Source organism: Anopheles maculipalpis, chromosome 2RL (assembly GCF_943734695.1).
Source record: "Anopheles maculipalpis chromosome 2RL, idAnoMacuDA_375_x, whole genome shotgun sequence".
NCBI lineage: Eukaryota > Metazoa > Arthropoda > Insecta > Diptera > Culicidae > Anopheles > Anopheles maculipalpis.
Window position 1 is genome coordinate 25,794,135 of NC_064871.1, and position 20,679 is coordinate 25,814,813.

At 43.6% G+C, this 20,679-nt stretch overlaps 5 protein-coding genes across 5 annotated transcripts in view; 1 reads left to right on the forward strand and 4 right to left on the reverse strand.

Annotated features, from left to right (window-relative positions):
- The window catches only part of LOC126556635 (tyrosine-protein phosphatase 10D), a 240,056-nt gene that overhangs the window by 69,365 nt on the left and 150,012 nt on the right, over positions 1-20,679 (reverse strand). The gene's annotated exons all lie outside the window — the stretch shown is intronic.
- LOC126558799 (cyclin-C) lies at positions 542-1,461 on the reverse strand. Its single transcript, XM_050214868.1, has 2 exons — positions 865-1,461; positions 542-777 (listed from the first exon to the last, which is right to left on the reverse strand). The coding sequence occupies exons 1-2, from the start codon at positions 1,450-1,452 to the stop codon at positions 565-567; spliced, it is 801 nt and encodes a 266-aa protein (XP_050070825.1). The 5' UTR covers positions 1,453-1,461; the 3' UTR covers positions 542-564.
- LOC126558014 (GPALPP motifs-containing protein 1) lies at positions 2,145-3,550 on the reverse strand. Its single transcript, XM_050213946.1, has 2 exons — positions 2,375-3,550; positions 2,145-2,303 (listed from the first exon to the last, which is right to left on the reverse strand). The coding sequence occupies exons 1-2, from the start codon at positions 3,548-3,550 to the stop codon at positions 2,145-2,147; spliced, it is 1,335 nt and encodes a 444-aa protein (XP_050069903.1).
- Positions 3,750-4,762, reverse strand: LOC126558505 (phosphatidate cytidylyltransferase, mitochondrial). Its single transcript, XM_050214529.1, has one exon. The coding sequence runs from the start codon at positions 4,759-4,761 to the stop codon at positions 3,754-3,756; it is 1,008 nt and encodes a 335-aa protein (XP_050070486.1). The 5' UTR covers position 4,762; the 3' UTR covers positions 3,750-3,753.
- On the forward strand, positions 5,587-7,856 carry LOC126565741 (tudor domain-containing 6-like). The gene is made up of 4 exons (XM_050222952.1): positions 5,587-5,753; positions 5,834-7,199; positions 7,274-7,631; positions 7,705-7,856. Exons 1-4 carry the CDS (start codon positions 5,587-5,589, stop codon positions 7,854-7,856), a joined length of 2,043 nt encoding a protein of 680 aa, XP_050078909.1.

Here is a 20,679-nt window from a genome sequence, read left to right on the forward strand (position 1 = left end):
CCGTAAAGCACGCATTTACAATCAATTCCAGCGTAAATATACATACATCCAATTCAACTGCATAACACGTCCACGATGGTAACATATGCTCCTCCGTGTTTTCGTCGGTCTTGTTCAGTGAAAGCATTTAATAGAGTAAGATAAGCCATAACATTCTGTCGACTTCAATGAAAAAAAATCAGTCTTTCGTGCCTTTCCTGGACGCATACTCACATCTAATTTAAACGAGACCGAATTGAATGGACAATAGAATAGAATTTTCGAATATTTATCGTTTGTAGTTGGGTGTAGTACCGGAAAGAAAACAAATCTCATGGGTAATAAGGAGGGAATAAATTATTATTCATTCAAAGAATAGTAAAATAGGAGTGATACATGCTGTCGCCGCCTCGAAGTCTCGAAATCACAAGGAATCATTACAAGCTACCCGGTTACATGTACGGAATCAGTTCTGTGTTGGCTAGCGAGGAGGCAAAGCGTGAGATGCATACATAGTTTGTGGAAAGGATTTCTTCAATCAATGCTAGCCCTTGCCTGATCGGCACACTGTTGTCGATCGACGAATCACCGCTGTGGATGAGGCTTTGGTTTTGGCATTTTTTCCAACAGAGCCTGTATTTCCTTCTTCTCGTCGTATCCTTTCCAAAGTTCGAACAAGTTCACTATAGCACGTGCAATCTCCTGCACCTTGTCCATGTCGACGTTCAGCTCGGCGAACCAGGATTTTAACTCCTTCTGCAGAATGACGCATGCTATCTGCAGACAACCTATCGCGATCTGTTGGTAGACGAATTGGTAAACAAAATAAATCAGACAAAGAAAAGGTCATACAACTCGTTCTTCGATCCTTTTGTTTTACCATACCTGATACGGTGGATACAGAAGACTCACGTCCGTTCGCAGGGAATCATTAATCAGTCGCCAGGTAAGGGTAAGCAACTGTTCCTCCTGCCCGATGTCCTGCATTAGCTGCAGCAGCGGACGATACGGTTGGTACACAATCAAACAACAGTCCAGGTTTTCGAGCAGATAAAATTCACACTCCAGTATGTGGTTGGTGCGGTACGGGAACTCTTGCTGGTAGGCGTAGCTGAACTTATTCTTGATCACCGTCTGGCAGGTGGTGATGAGGCGCGAGTTGGAAATCACGCCAAACTCTTCCACCTTCGAGGAAAGCAGTATGCAGGTGGGTGCCAGCAGCAGCGGATCGATACACTTCAACGAGTTGCGAGCATAGAAACGCTTGAAGTACACGGTGGCCGTAGCGATGACCTGCTGGCGCAACTTCAGCTGCTCTCCCAGCACCTGTATGATGTTGGCAAAGAACATAAAAATTTTCTGGTACTCTTCTTCGGAGAGCGTTTTAAGATCATGCTGCCTCTCCCGTATCAGATCCTGCTTGTCCAGTATCCACTGCTGATGATGCGAGCTTTGCCAGAAGTTTCCTGCCATACTTTCCGCGCGAAATCTGCTACACTTGCCACACCAAATATGACACACTTGCACACTGGAGACGGTAATGTATGGAGGAGGAATTAAATATTCATTCGATGGTTAGAAAATTTGCCTCCACCGTAACAAAAATGGCTGTTTGTAAACAGCTGCGCTGATGGTTGTTGTTTTGCATTTGTCAACCGGTTGAAACGGTTCTGACAGCTGTCACTTTTGAATCGCAGCCGCATGGATGTCGGGGAAGCAGTAGAGCGGAGTGAATTTTATCAAAGAAAATGTAATTTGTACTTGATTTAGTTGTTTCAATGTCTATAGAATATATTACAAGTCATTAGCAATCTATAGAACAATTTCAAATGCTGCTGGCCTTGGGAGGCTTGAACGGTCAAAATAAAATCCGATCCAAAATCCAAAGGATTTTTAAAATTGAAAAGATGAGATCAGATCTGATCTTATCTGATCTCATCTTTTAAGTTTCAAATATAATTCAAAAATCTTTTCAAAAAGTTTCAAAAATCAATTGATCCAAAATAGCAACAAAAGGATTAGAATTTAACTTTCAAAATTCAACAACACATTCTTTGAAGTCAGAGATCCTTACATTTATTGACCTTAAAAATGATTTTCATAATGTTCGGTAATGCAAAACGTACAAAAAATCCTGCACAATCCGTCAGCAATCGATCGTCCTTTTACAAATATTTCGAACTACCGCTGGAAAACCTTGAATTTAGAAGTTGTGCCTTCTTCATAACGGCCTTCTTTTGGGCATCGTCGAAGCGGTTCGCGTGCAAATCTACATTCCGATCGAACGGTCTTCTTGTCGGTTCGGAACTATCACTGGACGCTTTCTGTAATAATGATAAAGCAGTGGGAAAAGTTGTTACTCTGAGCCCCAGACAAACAATTTTACACTTCTTACCTTGTCCTCTTTCAGCTTGGTTTGATGTATTTCCAGCAAAGTTTTGTCACGCTTATGCTTCTTTTTATGCTGTTTTACCATCTTCTCCTGCTCTTTATCCCGCTTGGCAATAAGCGATCGTTCCCGTTCCGTTCCCGGATCACTCGAGTGCTTTGTCGAACGTTCCGGAACCCCGGACTTTTTTTTACGCTCCCGATCGGCAGGTGTATCCGTCCAAACGGTGCGATCACCAATTTCGGGCTTTTCACGTGTACGGAACTGTCTGGCACCGAGTCCCATATCGCTGATTTTGCGTATATCCGGTAGCTCTAGCATCCAGTCTTCACGTGCTTTTGGTACGGTGGATGATCCACCACCGTTAGCAATGGTCGCTGCTTCCTCCATTTGCCGGATCTTTAGTTCCAGTGCACGCTGCTCTAGTTCCACGTTGGCGCGTGAGCTAGATGTTCCTGGCAAGGGTCCAATAAACTCTTCACTATCTTGGTCTTCTTCTTCGTCTTCGGGTTCGGAAAATGGAGAAAGCTCTGACTCGGAAGAAATGTGCTCGTGGGCGGACACTGGCGAAGCAACGAACCCCGGAGGCAGAGCAGGACCAATGGTCTGCTGCGGTTTAGCATCGTTGGATTCTTCTTTATGGGTCGATTTGCGGTTCTGTAGATGGGGTGGCAATGCTGGTCCAATGATTTCTTCTTGAGCTGTATCGGTGGCAGGGTTTGGCAAAGCGGGTGGCAATGCAGGTCCAAAACACTCGTCAGCAGGATTGTTTTCGATGGTCAGCTGCTGCTGCTGTTCTGGTTGTTCATCTTGCGAAGAAACGGAAGACACGGAAATATCTAGAACTTTTTCAGTTGACGCTTCTTTTCGTGGAGGTGTGGTTTCCTTCTTGGAAGATCGTGGCGCATAATGTTTGGACCGTGATCGTGCGGGAGATTCCAGTGAACGGGATCTTCGACGGTGACGTTTGCGATCAGGACTTTTGCTACGGCTTCTTCGATACCGGTGCCGATCGGAATGTCTGGATGAGCTGTGATGATGATGATCCTCACGGTACGACGATGATCGCTCTGGACGATTTCTCGAAGATGATGATGGTGCCGAAGACGTATGCTTGTGTCTTGTGGTGGTCGTTTTGTATCGAACACCACAGTCAGAATCGGTCGTATCTGAGTCAGACATCTGGAGGGAGAAAATAGCAATTAATTAGAACGGAAATGACTTCTATTCCGGCATGCATCAATCAAAGTGGATAACGAAAAAGGAAGATAAAACTAGTTCTACAAAGATGTTGGGTAACGGTTTATCCATTTTTTTTTATTGAGCACATTCGGGACTAGTGTGTTCAAGAAATCTCTCAAGCAGCAGCTCACATGTACATACTATTAGCTAAAGGTTTTTAACGCTTTCGCCCAACTGTAGCGCATGGATTTGGCCATTCCAGCCGTTGGAATATTTTTAATCGATTGCCAAACGCTACTGGACCACACAATTGACCGCAGGCAGGATGATACAGTGGACTGATAGTTTGTCGACCGGGAAACTCCTATCAAAATGTCCTCCGTGTCTTGCCGATAACGTCCGCTCGTTTGACGCTCCACAATTAGCCTTATTGGCCACTTTGGAAGCCCGTTCAGATGGGCCAGAATCGATGCTTCGGACAGATCCTGTGTGCAGATTTGATTATCGCTTCCACTGATCGGAAGCTCCAGACAGTGGCGGAACTCTTCCACCGAAGCCGAATATAGATTGCGAAAGTTCTCCAGCTGCGGGCGCACGATATTGTTCACCTTGTCCTTGTTTTCGCCAAATATCATTCGAAAATCTCCACTATAGCTGAGGCTTGATATTGCGCGATACAGCTCAAACTCGGTAAACTTCTCCGGCAGTAACAACAGGGCCGCGTGTACCGCCGAACGAAGGTTTTGCTCGATGGCGTTCTGTATCTTCGAACTGGAAGCATTCCGTATGATCTCGACCGGTTTGTGAAGCCGTCCGGCTAGATAGAGGCAGCGCCAGTCCGTGAGATCCTCTAGCAGATCCTTTGTGGACACTACACCGTACTTGATGATAACGTCTTCTTCGGGCATTTGTACCAGCGTGTTGAAGTAAACGCGTGCGCCAAACGTTTCCTGATACTTGGCGATCAGTCCACCGCCAAGCAGGCGCATGCTGGAATAGTGCTCAAAGTTTTGGTCCAGGTTGGCCGTGTGCCATCGGTGCGCATTGTCCACGACGTATATGAGATCGATCATGTTGCGCTTCGACCGAACGGATTCGTATCCCAGCTGCTGCTTTACGCCGGATCCGTACGCAAAGCAGAAGGAAAAGCTTTGCGGAAACTTGGATAGTATCCGGAAGAACATCGGTGCAGTGTTGCCGCGTGAAAGCATCGTTTTGAGGGTTTTTTTTTTCAGTTGTTCGAACGATCGTCTGTTTCCACTTTAGTACCAGCTTCCATTAACGGAACATTGCGGGTGTATTATGATGGTTTAACCCACACTTTCTTGATATTACTTAACACATTTCGCGCCGAGTTCAGCACTCACTTATCGATCGCCGACAAGCCGTAACGCGGTCACAAAACCACAAATGTCAAACTCGTCGCACAAAAAGGGGATTGTATATTTTGGTACGCACACAGCAGTATCGTTCAATGTCGATTCGGTACGGTTCGGGCGTATATTCGAAGCTTTACACATCGGTACTTACATTTCTCTGTTAGAACTGGGGTTTACTGCGCGGCTAGGGTACGTAATTTTGCGGGAGAAATTTAATTGGCGACTGTATAAAAATCTTGTGTCCGGCATTCAAAACATAGCGTAGATTTGTTATGACGTTTCATCTAGATGCCCCGATGAAAAAACAACGCAAAAACCCCATTTGCTCCCTTTGTTCGGAACCGTGCTGCCAGACGGTTTTTTGTAAGCCCAAAAATTAAAAGAAAAAATGACAAAAAAGCAAATTGTTTGAGTTATTTGAATAAAACTCAAACTAAATAATTTTATATAAAAAATATCCATCATAAGAATGTTCAATTCATAGACGAGAACGCGAATGGCGTAAACCAAAGCCGCTCCCGAGGGAACAACCTTAACCAAATGTCAAATTCATATCATTTGTATTGTGCCACCAACGGAAGAACCAAACAACAATAGTTATTTAGTTCTCGGTATCTGCAGAGTTCTGGCACGTGCTCTACCCAAACATTGTTACAGATGATAGCTTCGGTACTAGCTGCTCCTTCTTTCACGATTCCCGCTATGGATTGTGCCAGCTGTAAACGCCAGGGAGCCAATTTGGTATGCTCCACTTGTGGAACGTTTTACTGCAGTGTACCTTGCCAGGCGAAGCACTGGCCTACGCATAGATATTTTTGTATGCCGTAAGTATCGCGCCCGAAAGACGTGGAGGGAAATGATATTAACAGCGTTGTGCGTGTGTTTTTTGATCTTGTTATTCTAGTCGGTTGGTGATGGCCACTCCACTGCTTGGAACTGCTGCCTACGTAGAATCAAATATGACCTCATCGACGCCTGAACCACCTAACATGATGGCGAAGTCCTGTAACCAAGAAGCGATGTTGAGCTCTTCACCCAACGTGAAGCACAATTCAAATTTTATTAATCGTGAAAACGGTAATGGTACCACCAACAAACAATATCATTCGCTGAATAATGGGAGAAGGGGAAGCTCGCCACATGCGGTGGTAGCGGCTAATGATGCATCCAAGAGAAACGTAACTTCGAATGCGAAGAAAATGCAACAAAAGTTGGACAACATCCTCATCGAGGCAAAAAATACAAATGCGAGGTTGTCGTCGACGGAAAGGACTACGGAAGTTAAGACGGAAGTAATGTTGGTCAGCGGCGCTACCACCACGAAAGCAAATGTGGATAATTGCGGACGGAAGGACGTAGATACTAAGGAGAAAAAATTGGTAGAGAAACTGGTCAGTAATACTGCTCTTCCAAAAACAAACACGGTAAAGGACGTCCAAAAGGCCGAATGTCCTACTATGAAAAAACAGACGCAAAAGCCTGTTGCCGCTGGTTTGAAAGAAGCAAACACCAAGATCGTCAATTCCCAAAGCATCATTCGATCAGCAAATGTAAATGACCAAAAGCCAGACAATACCAGCATGTCCTCCCAACATCTGCAACATGCGCCTTTCCCAGACCCGGGCAGTAAGATGATGATATCATACGTAGCTGATGATATGCTGTATATCTATGAAACGGGAACCGGACCGAACGGAGACCCGAACAGCTTCGAAGTACTAATTGCCCGGTCCATAGAATGTTCTCGTACCGTGCAGAGCTACATTTCGACCCCACCAATCGTAGGGGACATCGTATTTGCGGCTTACGATGGCGATTACTACCGAGCGGTGGTAAAGTCGATCAGCAACGCCACTGTTGAAGTATTATTTCCAGATTTTGGCAACTCTCAAACGGTACAATGGAACACACTTAAGGAAATCCCGGATCCGAAGATAAAGTACGCAAACTGTTTGACGCATCCCGTGTGGATCCAAAACGTGCCATCGTTTACAATCACTATGAAAAAGTTCCTGAACCAACACGTGGATGTGACAGAGTTTATGCTGCACACAGTGATCGATGTGCCTAATACCAGCACCAAGATGGTAGAGATGTATCAGTGCAGCGATCAATACTATTTGAGTGTTAAGCTTCAAAATATCAGTCTGCAGGCAGATTCCTCCGCCATTGCCAAGAAGAAGGTGGATGTGCAACCCAAATCACCGCAACACACTTCGAAATACGTTATTACCAACGCGAACACTTACAAACCGGTGTACATAGAGGAGGTATGTCAGTGATGCATTATGTAATTGCGTTACAGTATTTAAATCTTTCTTGATCATTTTTTTCTTCTTTGTAGTTGATCGATGTAAAAACCATCGAAGGCAAAGGGATCGAGTTGGTGATAATAAATGCTTCCGAAAGTCAGCTCTCCGTGGTGACAAAAACGAACTTCGCCCTGTACAAAGCGATGCTGAAGGACAGTGATGTGTATGGGAAAATCGATCCAAATCCCTACGAACCGAAGGAAAATGAGGTATGTCTGGTAAAGCGGGATGGTATCTGGTATCGTGCAGTAACATTGCAAGTCGTGGATGACGAAGCCAATTTCTATCTGCTGGATGAACAGCAATTCATTGGCTCGAATGATATCGAAGTACGACGGTATCCGCCCGGTTTGACGCGACAGCAGTTCGTTGTAGAGTGTGTGGTGGAAAGTAAGTAGCCTATGTTAGTAGCGGATGTGACACTAATGGAGCTGCTTTTCATATAAATTTCTTCATCCTGCAGATACCAACGTATTGCTGAACGCAATGGGAGGAAGCGAAACAAATGCCCATGAACTCAGCGGATGTTTCATGACAGCCGACGTGTATCAGTCGCCGGCCGATGAGGATACGTATGAAACAACGCATCTTACTATTTTGTCTATCTGCAAGTAAGAAGTAGATGTAAAAGTTTTTTTTTAGATTAATTGAATGAGGCAGAATTGTGAAAAGCTGCGAAAGATTTATTTCCCACTGGGATGGAAAACTGGAAAGGAAGATCCAATTATTTTTATTGTGTTTGATCAATTGGTTTTGCAGTGTGTGGATTTCTTTTGATTATTTTTCTTTTGATTTATTATGAATACCAATCAAGTTATAGCTATAGAGAAAGTTTTGTGATTGACGTAAATGAAAACTATTAATGAATTATAGGGCACATAGTACAAATATGCGGAAATTGCTGATGTGCTTAAGATTGTGATGTTCTTTTTTTTCATTTAATAAACTATTCAAAATTTATTTGTTTCATTTATATAACTTTCGAGTACCAAATTCCACACGGACTGTCTAACTGTGCGTAGGGCTGACTATCATGATATGTGTAATTAAAGTCATGGAAGCCAAAAGGGGAAAGCCAAGACGCTTCGAACCAGCAGTGCCAAAGAAGCACCGAGTCAGATAACTGTATTGTAGTGAGCAAAAAATGTTTGAAGGGCGATTGGAAACTATTTTTTAGTAATAGTGGCCAGGCTGTTTAACATGACTAAAATAATAAAAATAACAATTTTTCGTTGATAAAGGTCGTTAAAAAGTATTTGTTGTTCTGTTCACTTGTTAAACAATAATATGGACTGAAAATAAAAGTAACATCGGTGGTTGGTCATACAATTACTTCGCTTAACATTTAGTACAGTGCGTAACAGAACAATAGTTTTTCGCGAATAGCTACTAGATTTTTTCTAGAAAAACTAGGTAAGCTGAAGATATAGATAATAGTAATGTATTGCAAAGTTATAAAGATTAAAAAAAAGTTTTCTCGCGTTTTTCATATTTTCTACTCGGTTGAAAAAAGCTCGAAAAATCATAACTATACGAAAATGCATTATTTTTGTAAATATATAAATCGTCATTTTAAAAATCAGTGAAACAAACAGGTAGCAGAAGAGGCTCCCAGACAATATAAAACCCTTTTTTAGGCATTTTTTTTTAAATTTTTGTGGACCCTGGCGTGCAATTATTTGAGTTTTTTTTTGCAAAATTTATTTATGTATGTTGAGTATTTGCAAACTACGCATAAAAAGCTTCTGGTCCTTTTTTCAAATATATAACTACAAAACATAACCTTTCAAAATATATAAATATATCCCTAGTACAGCGCCCATAATGTCTGCAGGAGCTAAATAAATTTCAGTGGATTTAGGATTGATAAATTTGGATATATTGATGAAAATCAGGGAATATCAAAACATTTTTTGAGGGCTCTTATTGCAACAGAAGCGCCCGGATACTGTAAACCAATTTGCAAGGGAATGGTTACGATGGTTACGCTTGTACTGTTTTGTTTTGCAAAATTTGCATAATAACTTGGCTAAATTGCACGTTAAGGTTCTCTAAACATTTAAAAAATGGTTAAAAAATTGGTTTTACATTGTCGGGCAGTCTCTTTTATTACATGATTCTTATCGAATTTTAAAATGATGATTTACCTGAAAATAATGCATATTCGTAAATGGATCTATAGTTATGATTTTTGGTGCTTTTTTCAACCGAGTAAAAAAATATGAAAACGTAAAAATATGTGTGCGTAACGAGTGCGTAAAAATATGAGAAAGCTTATCTATTTAACTTACTATGCAGAATATAACTATAACCTATCTCTTCTAGTTGTCCTGTTCTCCAAAAAACAAGTGGCCCTATTGTTCTGTTACGCACCGTACTACATGGAAAATATGAAAAATAAGAATGGTTTATACAATTATTTAAAGTTTGTTGAAATATTACTTCAATGACCATTTTAGTATTACAAAAATTATTTCGTATAAATCTATCCGAATGCATGCTTAAGAACATCATTTCCTTTATGTGAGTCCATTGTAAGATGCAAACATAAACAGTGGACCCAATGGTTTATTCGATCGTCTGCACGATTAGAACTGTACAGACAGACAGATCAATCATGTTACATCCGAATCCTTGTCTGGTAGAGCCTCTCGAACCTAAATGCAGGGTATTATAAAATGATCTCTGTTGATGTTTCAATTCCGTGCATTCGAGAAAGTGCGTTTTTTTTCAAATGCATTTCCTGTCCACCCTCGGAAGAACGTTCGGCTATACGATGACGGGTCACTGCGTTCGTTTTTCCGTTAATGCGCATGCCCACATGCGTTCCTGCTCTGTTGCGCGTGTTGTATGCCGTTGCCGTGTCGTTGATCCTTTTGCTTTCTAGAGACACGATCATTTTTCCTCTCTGTGTTTGGTGTTTTCTAGCTTCCGACGGTGCATCGCAATGTTTTGACATCCTTTTCATGTAAGTTTTTCATCTTGTATGTCTACAGTGTGATGAATAAGTTTTAGTGCACATCGATATAGGTGTTTAAGAAGAATTTGGGGTTGCTATTGGGTTTTACTTTTCGTTTTACTGTTAATCCATCGAATGCATCCTTTTTGCCTTGTTGATAACGGAAGAAGAAATTTTTTACTTTAATTAGTTATTTTTTTATATAAATCTATTCCACTCGATCGATCCATCACTGTACCCGTCGTGATCGTCGTGACGACTGTGCGTGCGGATTTCCATCGGTAAACCAACACGACACAAAAAAAGCCATGTGAACGAACGATCTTTGGTAGCCCCAGTGAACGATCACGCGCCGTTCTGTACCGTTTTTCACGAGCATCAGTTTCCATTTTTCCACCGCAGGCGTCGGACGGCTTTGCCGAACGCGCTTCGCTAAGCAAGCTGCGCACGGAAACGCTAGTGTAGAGAAAAAGGTGAAAATGTGACTTCGCTTCCATCCTCTATTCCGACACCGAATTGTCCTAGACAAGCGTCTCCACCGGATGTGGAGCGATGTAGCGTGTAGAGAAACGTCTATTTATTTATCTATTTATTTATATTATTTATACACATTCGAGTGCTCTCCTATTTATTGAAACCCACGTAAAACCGTGATCGATATTTATTTCGGGTGCATATAATAGTGTGCAATCAATTTAAATTCGCTCTTCGAATCAAACGAACCTGGTTTGCCGCTCGTCAGGGATTAATCGGAGTGCGCGTTGTTAGTGAAAAATCGCGAGTGTATGTGTGCTCTGTGTCTGTACGGTGACCAGTTTTTCATAAGTGACTTTTGCGTGCCGGCACATAAATCCTTATCCATTTTTCATCCCACACTCCCGGGGCCGTTGGATTCGAGAACGTGTCGAAGTGAAAGCCATTAAGGAGAGAGATGAAGTGAGCAAACAAATGTTCCGATAAAGCAAAAGATCTCCCCCCGCAGAAGTGAGAATGAGTGCGTTAAATGGAAGTTAATCGTGTGCGGAACCTGGGACTCGAAAGGATAAATCACTTCAACGGTCAATTAATTTGCTGCTGGAGGTTTCCCCAAAACGCCGACGGAAGCCGACTACCGACGTGCTGCTGCTGCCTACCTGCGCAAACTTTGACCGCAAAAAGGTTGGCGATTGGAGTCAAAGAAATTTTAAACATTTAATTTGCACCACGTCGTTGGTGCTTTTCTGCGTGTGTGACACAAGGTAAATGATTTTAATGTTAGCCGAAAATTAATTTTAATTAATTTAACCACCGCACAACACCAAACCAAAATGGCTCACGGTGTGCTTTAGCTTGCCCGTAGGTCATCTCTCTGGTTGAGTGCACGAACGGGGCAATGGAGATCATCAACTAGGGCTGAGATAGGCAATAAGGCGAAAAACAGCTATGCCAACAAAAACAAATACAAAACCCGCGCTGCAGCATAATGTAATGCACAGTGGGTATGCGTTTCGTTCCGAAAGGTTCCAAGGACCCAGAATGGCGCGCTTGATATCTTGCACCGTCGATCGAGGACGATCCTTTCCGCCGGCAATTATGCGTAGCACCTTGTAAATGAGCAATGCTGTGAGGGGGGGGGGGGGGGGGGGCAAAATGTAGGTGATTTACTTGAGAACCGTTCAGCACCGTTCACCTTTCGTTCGTGTGGTTTGCGATTCTCCTCTCGTTTTTTTTTTTGCGCCTGGTGGCCTTATCTCATCAAGAGCAGAGCAGAGCCCGAGGGATCGGACCGGGAAGGAGGCGAAGAATCGCGTCGATTTGTGCCTGGTGGTAGACATTTTTAAGTTTCTTTTCTTCACTGCTCCACTGCCTCCCCAGCAAAGGGACCAACCGTGGTACGTGTGGTGTGCCCTTTTGATTTTGCACCATACCTTGAAGCATTTTTCACGACTGCATTGTAAATGGCTCAATTTATGAAGCGATCGTTGATAATTCATTCTGGGCAAACGTATGTGTGTGTGTGTGTGTGTGTGAATGTTGCTTTTGAAACTTACAAAACGCTTAATTGATTATGTTTTGTATGGCAAGTGGATCACTATTTTTTACAAGCCCTCTTACGCTTTTGCACCATTACAAAATGGAGAAGTTGAACCTATGGGCGAATGAGTATGATATACATTGGCTTTACAATTCATATAAGCATGCTACTAATTTATGTGCGAACGGAATTCTTCCCCACAAAAGTTATATTTAAAATTCTTTACGGAGCTCGCTCTCGTCAGGAGTTCCTGGTTCCATTTCCGGTAGCGAAGCACGTGTTCTTTGGGCCACAATGCGAATGCGAACCAACAAACATCTAGCGAAATTGTCCATCCATCGTCGAGCGATGGCGGTTCTGCACTGGATAATGCTATTCCTAGTACTTTCACGAATCAATTTTTCCATTTCCGTTTCATGCTCATGAAACTCTGACCTCTTGGTTTCGCGTACCGGAACCGAACGGAAGAATGTCAAATGGAAGGTGACGAAATGATGGTTCGTTCCCCTGGTTTCGTTGGAAGCTGAAGGGCCAAATACTCCCTCCAGAGTGAGGGATTCCGTTTCGTCATTTTCCATCATCGATTACTTCCTAGTTCCCCTCACGAGTCAGCTAGGCAGCATGACATATCCCTTACGCTCCAGATGCACTCCGGTGATGCGAGTTTAGTCTAACGAAAAAGCTTTCCGGTGGATGGACCCTTCCCATTACGTAGGGTTTGAAAAACGTCTACCATTTGTTTGCTTTTTTTCTTGCACGATCTTCAAAATCGTACTGACTTGCTTGTTCGGTGTAGCCGAGGTTCCCCTGAGCTAAATGTCTGCCGGTAAAATGGGGCGATGAGGCGCATCGAGGTGATGTTAATGATAATTTATAGGAAAATAATCATCTCCTCCTGCGCGTACCGAGGGCTCGGTGGCGTTGGGCGTTCGCATGGCGTTTGATAATCGTTTCAGTCAATCCGGACCATCGAAATGAGACAGCTAGACATCTGCGGGTTAAACTCTGGGTGTCCGCGGTACGTTGATATATTCGATCAGCCAGCCTCCGGAACAACGGTGACGACAACGGTCGGGAAAACCCCACCGCTGGAAATGGGATACCAATGAACTGGAAAATATTGTTGCTTTCGTTGCAATTTATTACACTTCTGTTCTGGTGCTGGCGTTGTAACTTTTCGGTAACCATTTGCTTTTAGCTGGCTTCCTACTGGGCGACTGTTTCGCCTGCCTCTCTGTGGGATTGAGTTGTCGAAATGATTATGCCGAAGCAGCGTGTAGTGCATGGCGTTGGATCAACTGACAACTCATTAGGGGTGAAATGTTACGACAAACAGGAGCTGTTTATTGCACGATCATTATATTTTGTTTAAACCAGGGAAAAGCTGTCATGAGCCGTCCAATAAATCGGAATCTGTTGCTTTGAAGCAAAGTAATGCTATGGTTGAATATATGCAATAGAAATGGATTATACATTGATCATTTGTTTTAAATATTTACGATAGATTTTGTTTTATAATTCTTCGATTTTTTTTTATACCGTAACCGACCCCCGAGGGATTTTTCCTTTTTCTGTCAACCAAACAAATTTAAACATTTTACTCTAATGCGTCTAGACATTCGATCTACATACACGGTCGAGCAACGTGGCGTTCCAGCGTGAGGGTGGCAGCAGCAACTGTTGCTCATTAGCCGCTAGCTTGGTAATTGTAAAATCTGTCCATGAAACATCATCAACTTCAACAGTGCAGCGTCACCGCTAGGGCAAAGCCTTCGTTTAGTAGCTTCGCTCGCAAACGATGATAAATGATGTATCCGCGTTGACGGATGCAGTTCCCTAGCAGCACTCATGTTCCGTACCATTTTTCTGCTTAATTTTGTAACAATACTGCCAGCTACGGCAGCTTAGGTGAAAAGCTATTCCAATAAAAATAGTTCCAAACGGAAGTACTCCGAGCATCGTTCGCTCCAGTCGCAAAAGGGGATTAACGTACCGATCGTATCCTTTAAGTGTGGAGCGCGGGGCCGCAAACGCACGTCTCGAATCCTGACTCCCTACTGGAAGCTTGCAATATTTTGAAGAATTTTATTGCCTTCCATTAAAAATATATAACTCCACCCCGCCGTACGTTAACGACCTGCCAGATGATGTTGTACGGCACGTGATGCTTGTTGGTGGGGCGATCGAACGTATATCGATTCATGACAAATTACTACGGCCGAGGTACAAACCGGGTCGCGGTCGTAAAGTGTTGCGCTTCGTCTTATCCTAAAAATCCCACCATTACTTCAAAGATCACGCGTCCGATGCGTATTGCCCCGTGTGTGATAACCCGTTGGAATTTGAAGCCTTGTGTATACTCGGTACGTGCGCTCACGTGTTCGGGCAGGATCTTCACCCACAAGCACGCAGCGCGGTCGTTGAACTGCGCTCGATCTATGTGCCGGGATTGTTTTCCGGTTGTTGTTGTTCATGTTTTTTTTTCTTCCGAACGCATGATGTAAGTCACAGGGAAAATTTGAGATGCTTACTTCCGTGGAAAACGACACTAACTTTGTCTATTTCGTACGTCTCGTTTGCTCACTGCGGGAAAAGCGTTAGGATGTTACTGAGCCAGCGGCATGGCAGTGTCTAGGGCGTATTTTTCTTGTTCTTGTTTATGTATCGACCCTTCCAGCGCGGGATCAACAAACGAAGGATCATCCCTGCCAGGGTGCACACCACCACGCTTCCGATGCGAGTTCAAAGATCTCTCTTCTCTTCCTGATCTGTGCGCAGATGTACGCTTGAAGGGATGTTTGTGTCAGGAACACGTGTTATCACACCTCATCTTAGCTTTAACCGTTTTCCTTATCGTTGTCTCGTTCCTTCACTCTTATCATTTGTATCGACAGTTAGGAAACATTCTCCCAATAAACAACGAGTTAGTTTTTCTTGCCCGTACGGTAAGTCTCACCGAGGTGTGTAATGTGGAAGGTCTTTGCCCTAGTTGATGCTGGATATTAGGGTAGGTACTTTTGCTCTCTCGCGACCAGGGTGACTGCAGTGTGTGCTCTCCCCGGACGGTTCAATTTCTCTGCCATGTTGTCTACCAAACCTCGCCCAGCATCATCCCGCACTCATCTCAACAAACATAGCACGTCCATCGTGGTGTTTTGCTTCGGTAATGTGAGGTACATTGGCCGGTACGCACGTTGGCGTGTGTTGAATGAAATGTTAAAACAACCTTGCGTTTGTTTTTACAACATGCTACAAGGTTTTAACGTAGCTCTAATCCATTTCCGAGCTGCCAAGAGCTTGGACGGAGCGAGCGTTCTGGTTGCATTTTTTATCAGTTTTCTCCCCATTTCTTTATCAGTCGCGTCACGGCCAAGTTTCATCTTCAACACTAACAGTGTGGGGTTTTGTTATGCTATCGGTATCCGAGCGTACAATGTAGAGTGTATTTTCTTGGGACGCTTCACTCGAAAAAGGTTGTCCCCGTTTTCCACAGCCCTTGGATTTCGAGTTATTGTCGCTACGTAGATTTAGAGCGATAGTGGGATTGACCGAATCTTTGAAGTAAAGAATAGCACACAAAAAAAAAACCTTTAACAAGAAGCTTGGGGAACTTACGGTGCTGGAAAACGTGATGTGCCCCCGATCATAAAACATTAACAGCCACTGGAAATTTGTCACGCTCTTGACACCTTTGGTTCTATTGAGGAGAGAATACTAGGAATGCATAGAATGAGGGTGAAGGGAAGGATCATAAAAGTTTACCCAAATCTCCACGCCGCTCAATTTCCGGCCTGTCTTAGAGTGTGTTATCTTTTATACACCGAGACGGTGTGATGCTGTGTTCTCAGTGCTCGTTTTTTTTGTTCTCGTTTAATTTCAACTGCTGTTGTTTTTTTTTTTGCTGGTAGTCTGGTACCGAAGGACCCCCAGCAAACACATAAAAAAGCACAAGACGCGTCAAATAAACGAGGAACCATTTTCTCGGAAGATAAGATACCACATTAACGATCAGTGGGAGGATTTTGTTGTGCATCGGTTGGTAGTGCGTGGAGGAATTGTTTATTTGAATTTTTGGTGTCCTGAGCTAGATGGAAAACCTCACAACATAGGGGATAACGAAATCATGAGTTCGAGGTTCGTAGTTTCAATGCTTCCTTTACTGTGAAGCTTTCCATTTTCATCTAGCGATTAGTGTTGATTGTATGTTAGTGCTTTGGTTAGAAATGCGATTTTTTGAAATTTGATCTTCACTTACCAAATATTCCTACCGTCAACACTATAATTAATTAAAGAAAAAGACTAGCCGAACAAAATGAACCCCCCCAAGTGCCTTGTGCTTCTTCTATTTTGCAATGTGCGTAACGCACAGAAAAAAAGTAAATCACAGAAAACAGAAAACAAAACATTCCCCCTAATCGTTGGCAACGCCATAGGATATGCATAACACGAGGGTCCTATTTTTAAGTTCACCTTCACTAAACCGTCACGCCGTGGGCATTGCTTTTTTACTAACTTTCTCCGTCGAAAGCGGTGCGTTGCTTTCTTGCGCACAGCGGTAAGAAGCAATAGCCAAGAATCGCCAGTTGCGCATCGCGGGACAAAATATTCGCTTCGTACCTCCATCCGGTTGGGGTGCACCGAACACGTTGACTCCAGAACAGTAGACGCGTCTAGACTAGGGGTCGAAGCAAAGAAGCGAAAACTGCGGGAGAAAATAAAAACACTCCAACCAAACAAAAACACCCCATTTCATCTTGCAAACCAAAATCGCAGGGAAAATCGCACCGCAACGATCGAAAGAACGATGATGCCGATCGGGCAAAGGCAAAACCCGCTCGCCCATTTTCTGGGGGGTTTTCGGAGCAGTGTTGGTTTTGGCTAAGGAAAAAAGTGCATTCAACTTTGCTAGCGTTGAAGTTTGTTTCGTTCCGATGGTGGGGACGATCGGGAATCGGAACACCCCGCCCAATTCTAACAGATACGAGCTGGCGTCTAGCCGACTAGAATGCATTCCAAGCCGATCGTTACAGTTTATCGGTGCACCCGTGTGTCCGAAAGTCATCTCGAGCGAAGTCAGCTGTTTTTGGGGTCCCAGCACCGACAGTCGGTCAACCTCGAACGGTGACGGACGTGCATGCTTTTGGGAAGGAAAGCGCAAAAGCATCGCCCGGCTAGAACCCTCGACGCGACGGTATGCGACGATGAGATGGACGAGTTATTTTTAAGGCCGTGATCGAAGTGGCGCACACATTTGCCGGCTGAAAATAATTTCAAGAGACACTTCGTCCATTATTGTTGGTGCTGTTGCTGCTGCTGCTGTTACTGCACATTCCTGGCGGTCTGAGTTTGGGAGCCTGCTTAGTATGAGGGAAATATGTTACACGGCGTGTGGATCTGGTGGGGCGCACCCTTGAGATATCCTGCGTCGTTGGGTGAGACTGCTCCCAGGCGTATTTGGAGGTTGCGAGTGCTCCCTACGCAATAACGCGCTAACGAGACGGACAATTGCGTATTCTAATAGATTTACGGTTCGATGTTGCTAGGTAGACTATTGGGGCGTCGACTTTTTGACTTTCGGGGTTGTCGACAGCGTGTCGTAATTTTACAACAGGGAAATAAGTTTACAACGCAGTATATTATGAAGTTAGGTTAGACAAACTTGTCTGGGTCTATTTTGTGTCTTGAAAAATACCAGAAAAGAATCAAATCAATGAAGTAAAAATCCTCTCAAATGTTATATCCGATTTTATAATCGTCTACGCAAAGTCACGGTATAATGTTGACAAACAGAATTTTTATCTGATTATACATTCTAGCCTAAGACGCTTTACTTTGCTAAGAGTCACATCTGCAACAGTGTGTCATCTGGTGATATCATCTGCTGTCTTTTCGGCTGCACGAACAAACATGAATAAACAGGACGTTCGATTTCACAATAGTAAGTGTTTTAGACACCACGCGGTACGATCACTCATAACCATCCACTAATCACACGTCAAACACACATACACGAACACCTCTCCGAGCCGCGAACGAGATATGACGGATGCTGAGTGCAGTGGTCCTAAAAATAGATAACTCCATGTGCACTCCCGTCGACATTTCGCCTATATGTGGGACAGGGCAGTTTTCAAGAGCACCGGGAAAGTAGTAGATGTCCATCCGGTCGGTTCAATTTGCGGTGACATTCTGCAGCCACCGGCCGACGGACCGTTCTTTCGCATACACAGCCATAAACCAGATGTTATACTCTAAAGAGCGCGTGAAGGACATGATAATGATGCAGTTTTCCGGTCGGATGTACTGTGGGGATCATGTTAACTAGTTAAGTCGGCATATTTTGAATGGTTCAAGGTACGGTTGGGAGCATTGACATTGCTGTATCGAACGCAGATGTCATCAGCTATATCGTGACCATTGTCTGTTTTAGAAAGGAAACAACGATTAATCATATCCCTCGATCGGTTCCTTATGCTTTGGACGAGTTACACACACATAAAAGAAATCGTACCAAACCGGAAGAAATCGTCATCTTTTCTCCCTCGTCTTTTGTTCCGATCGTTGCAACACCGCACCAGCTTGCTGCCCTTTTCATTCTAACGGTACGATCTTACAGGCTAGCGAGTATGAGTAGACTATTTTTCATACACTCTTTTTTGTTCCTAGACTGTCGCATTTGAAAGATACAGACAGCAGCCACAACATACGGTTAAAAAATAAACCATTGCAAACAAAATCCACTTCCCCTAACGGCAGAGGGATGATGAGGAATGAAGATGAATGTTTGAAAATCCCGTGCAAAATTTCGCTAAAATTAGCCACATTAAATGTTGCTCCTACGCGTTTTCCATCGCCATCGGTCTGCTTTGTGTGTTCTGTGTCCGCTCTCTAGTCCGTGGGGTGCTAGTGGCCTATGGGCGTACAAACATCTGCATTGGCGGAATATGCACCACATATGATCCGTGCTGCAGCAAAGGCGTAGTGCGCTGAATGTGCAAAGAGTTGCACGAGGGTTTTTGGGTGGTATGTTGACGCGATCGCTAGCCAGATAGCACCGGGTCAGCTGTTTGTGGTGTTCCTCGTCGTATCCCAGTATGAATCACGTTATGCCGCACTTCCGCTGCGCTACGTTTCATGTTTTACTTTGATCGAACGAAGCAGGGAAGGCAGTTGGATGTGCTTCAGTTCCCAATGTGAAGGAATCGTACGGTTCTAGGTTCTATGTCAATGTCAGGGATAGGGATATTAATTATAAATCATGAATTTATTTGTTGGTTGATTGCTGTGTGAATTGATTAATTTATTCTAAATTCAGTAAAGTATAGCGAAAAGTCAGATTTTACACATACCGGCGCATGAAAGATCTTGCATAGATCTAGGGGGAAGTGCCCGTGGTCCATGCAGTAAATCGAGCGTGTAGTATTAGCACCACGCGCCGATGATTTTATGCTTTTGAGGCATAACAAATGGTGTTTTTTCCTAATGATGCGTTTCGTAACTCTTGTAGACCACAAGAGTAGTGAATTGTTGACATTTTAATTTGGAGAACTTGTCTTTATAAAGGATTTGTGGTTAAAAGAGTTATCTTAATAATCATGTGAATAAAAGTAGGAATTGTAAATCATGATAATTGTGTTACAAATAGAACTATTTATATATCTTTTCAATACACATGGATCATACGCGACCACAATGCTTATGCAATGTCACAATGAGCTCGAGATTATTATTTCAAAGTTCGTTCACCGTTAACTTCTGCGATTGCGTAATGTGAATAATTGCTCCGAGAATGGTTGGCAAGCTGAGGTTAGCCGTAAAACCCAACGCCTCACATTACCGTGAACCTGAAGCAGGAAAAAAAAATCACGAAGAAATCCTCAGCGAGGGTCCCAGAATTGTCACCTAAAACATGATGTCTGCGTGATATTTTCAGGAGTTCCTTATGTTTTTTCCCCCGTGACACGCATAACTTATACAGCAGCGTCTTGGCCAACTTGGCAAGAAAGGTTACAAGTGATCATGCAGGATCACTAACCGGAGTGTGTTTAATTTTTTTTTTTAAATTTTGCATTCTGCATGCTTGGTCCTATGCTTATTTGCTTACATTTTCATTACCCTGCCCTGTGGATCGATGTTCTGCTTTACAGCAGTCGCACAGCAACTGTCAGCCACATGAAAGATGATCGTCGTTGATCCCTCCGCAAATGGGAAGCTCCGTGTGCCCGTGGCTGAGGGGGAACTGAGCGAATTTGGTTTCAAGTTTTTCCGAACAGGGAGAGGAAGTGGAATGTCGGGCGAGTGCGCGCAGTCCGCGCAACACGTACGCAACGTGTACGCACGTCGGTAATGCGCGTGCTGTCGTCCGTCGTCGTAGTCATACGTCTCGTCATGTCAATCGCCGTCCACAGTGCGTGAGTGCAGCCAGTTGTCTCGCGCTGCATTTGCGTGGCTGGCGGCGAGGGAGA

Bases quoted from the DNA above. Each gene is read 5' to 3' on its own strand.
- LOC126558014 (XM_050213946.1), bottom strand. From the start codon at position 3,550: ATGTCTGACTCAGATACGACCGATTCTGACTGTGGTGTTCGATACAAA. The intron at 2,304-2,374 runs GTAAGAAGTGTA...TCATTATTACAG, and splicing joins CCAAGCTGAAAGAGGACAAG to AAAGCGTCCAGTGATAGTTC.
- LOC126558799 (XM_050214868.1), bottom strand. From the start codon at position 1,452: ATGGCAGGAAACTTCTGGCAAAGCTCGCATCATCAGCAGTGGATACTG. The intron at 778-864 runs GTATGGTAAAAC...GTCTACCAACAG, and splicing joins TTCTGTATCCACCGTATCAG to ATCGCGATAGGTTGTCTGCA.
- LOC126565741 (XM_050222952.1), top strand. From the start codon at position 5,587: ATGATAGCTTCGGTACTAGCTGCTCCTTCTTTCACGATTCCCGCTATG. The intron at 7,200-7,273 runs GTATGTCAGTGA...TCTTCTTTGTAG, and splicing joins AACCGGTGTACATAGAGGAG to TTGATCGATGTAAAAACCAT. The intron at 7,632-7,704 runs GTAAGTAGCCTA...TTCATCCTGCAG, and splicing joins TGTAGAGTGTGTGGTGGAAA to ATACCAACGTATTGCTGAAC.
- LOC126558505 (XM_050214529.1), bottom strand. From the start codon at position 4,761: ATGCTTTCACGCGGCAACACTGCACCGATGTTCTTCCGGATACTATCC.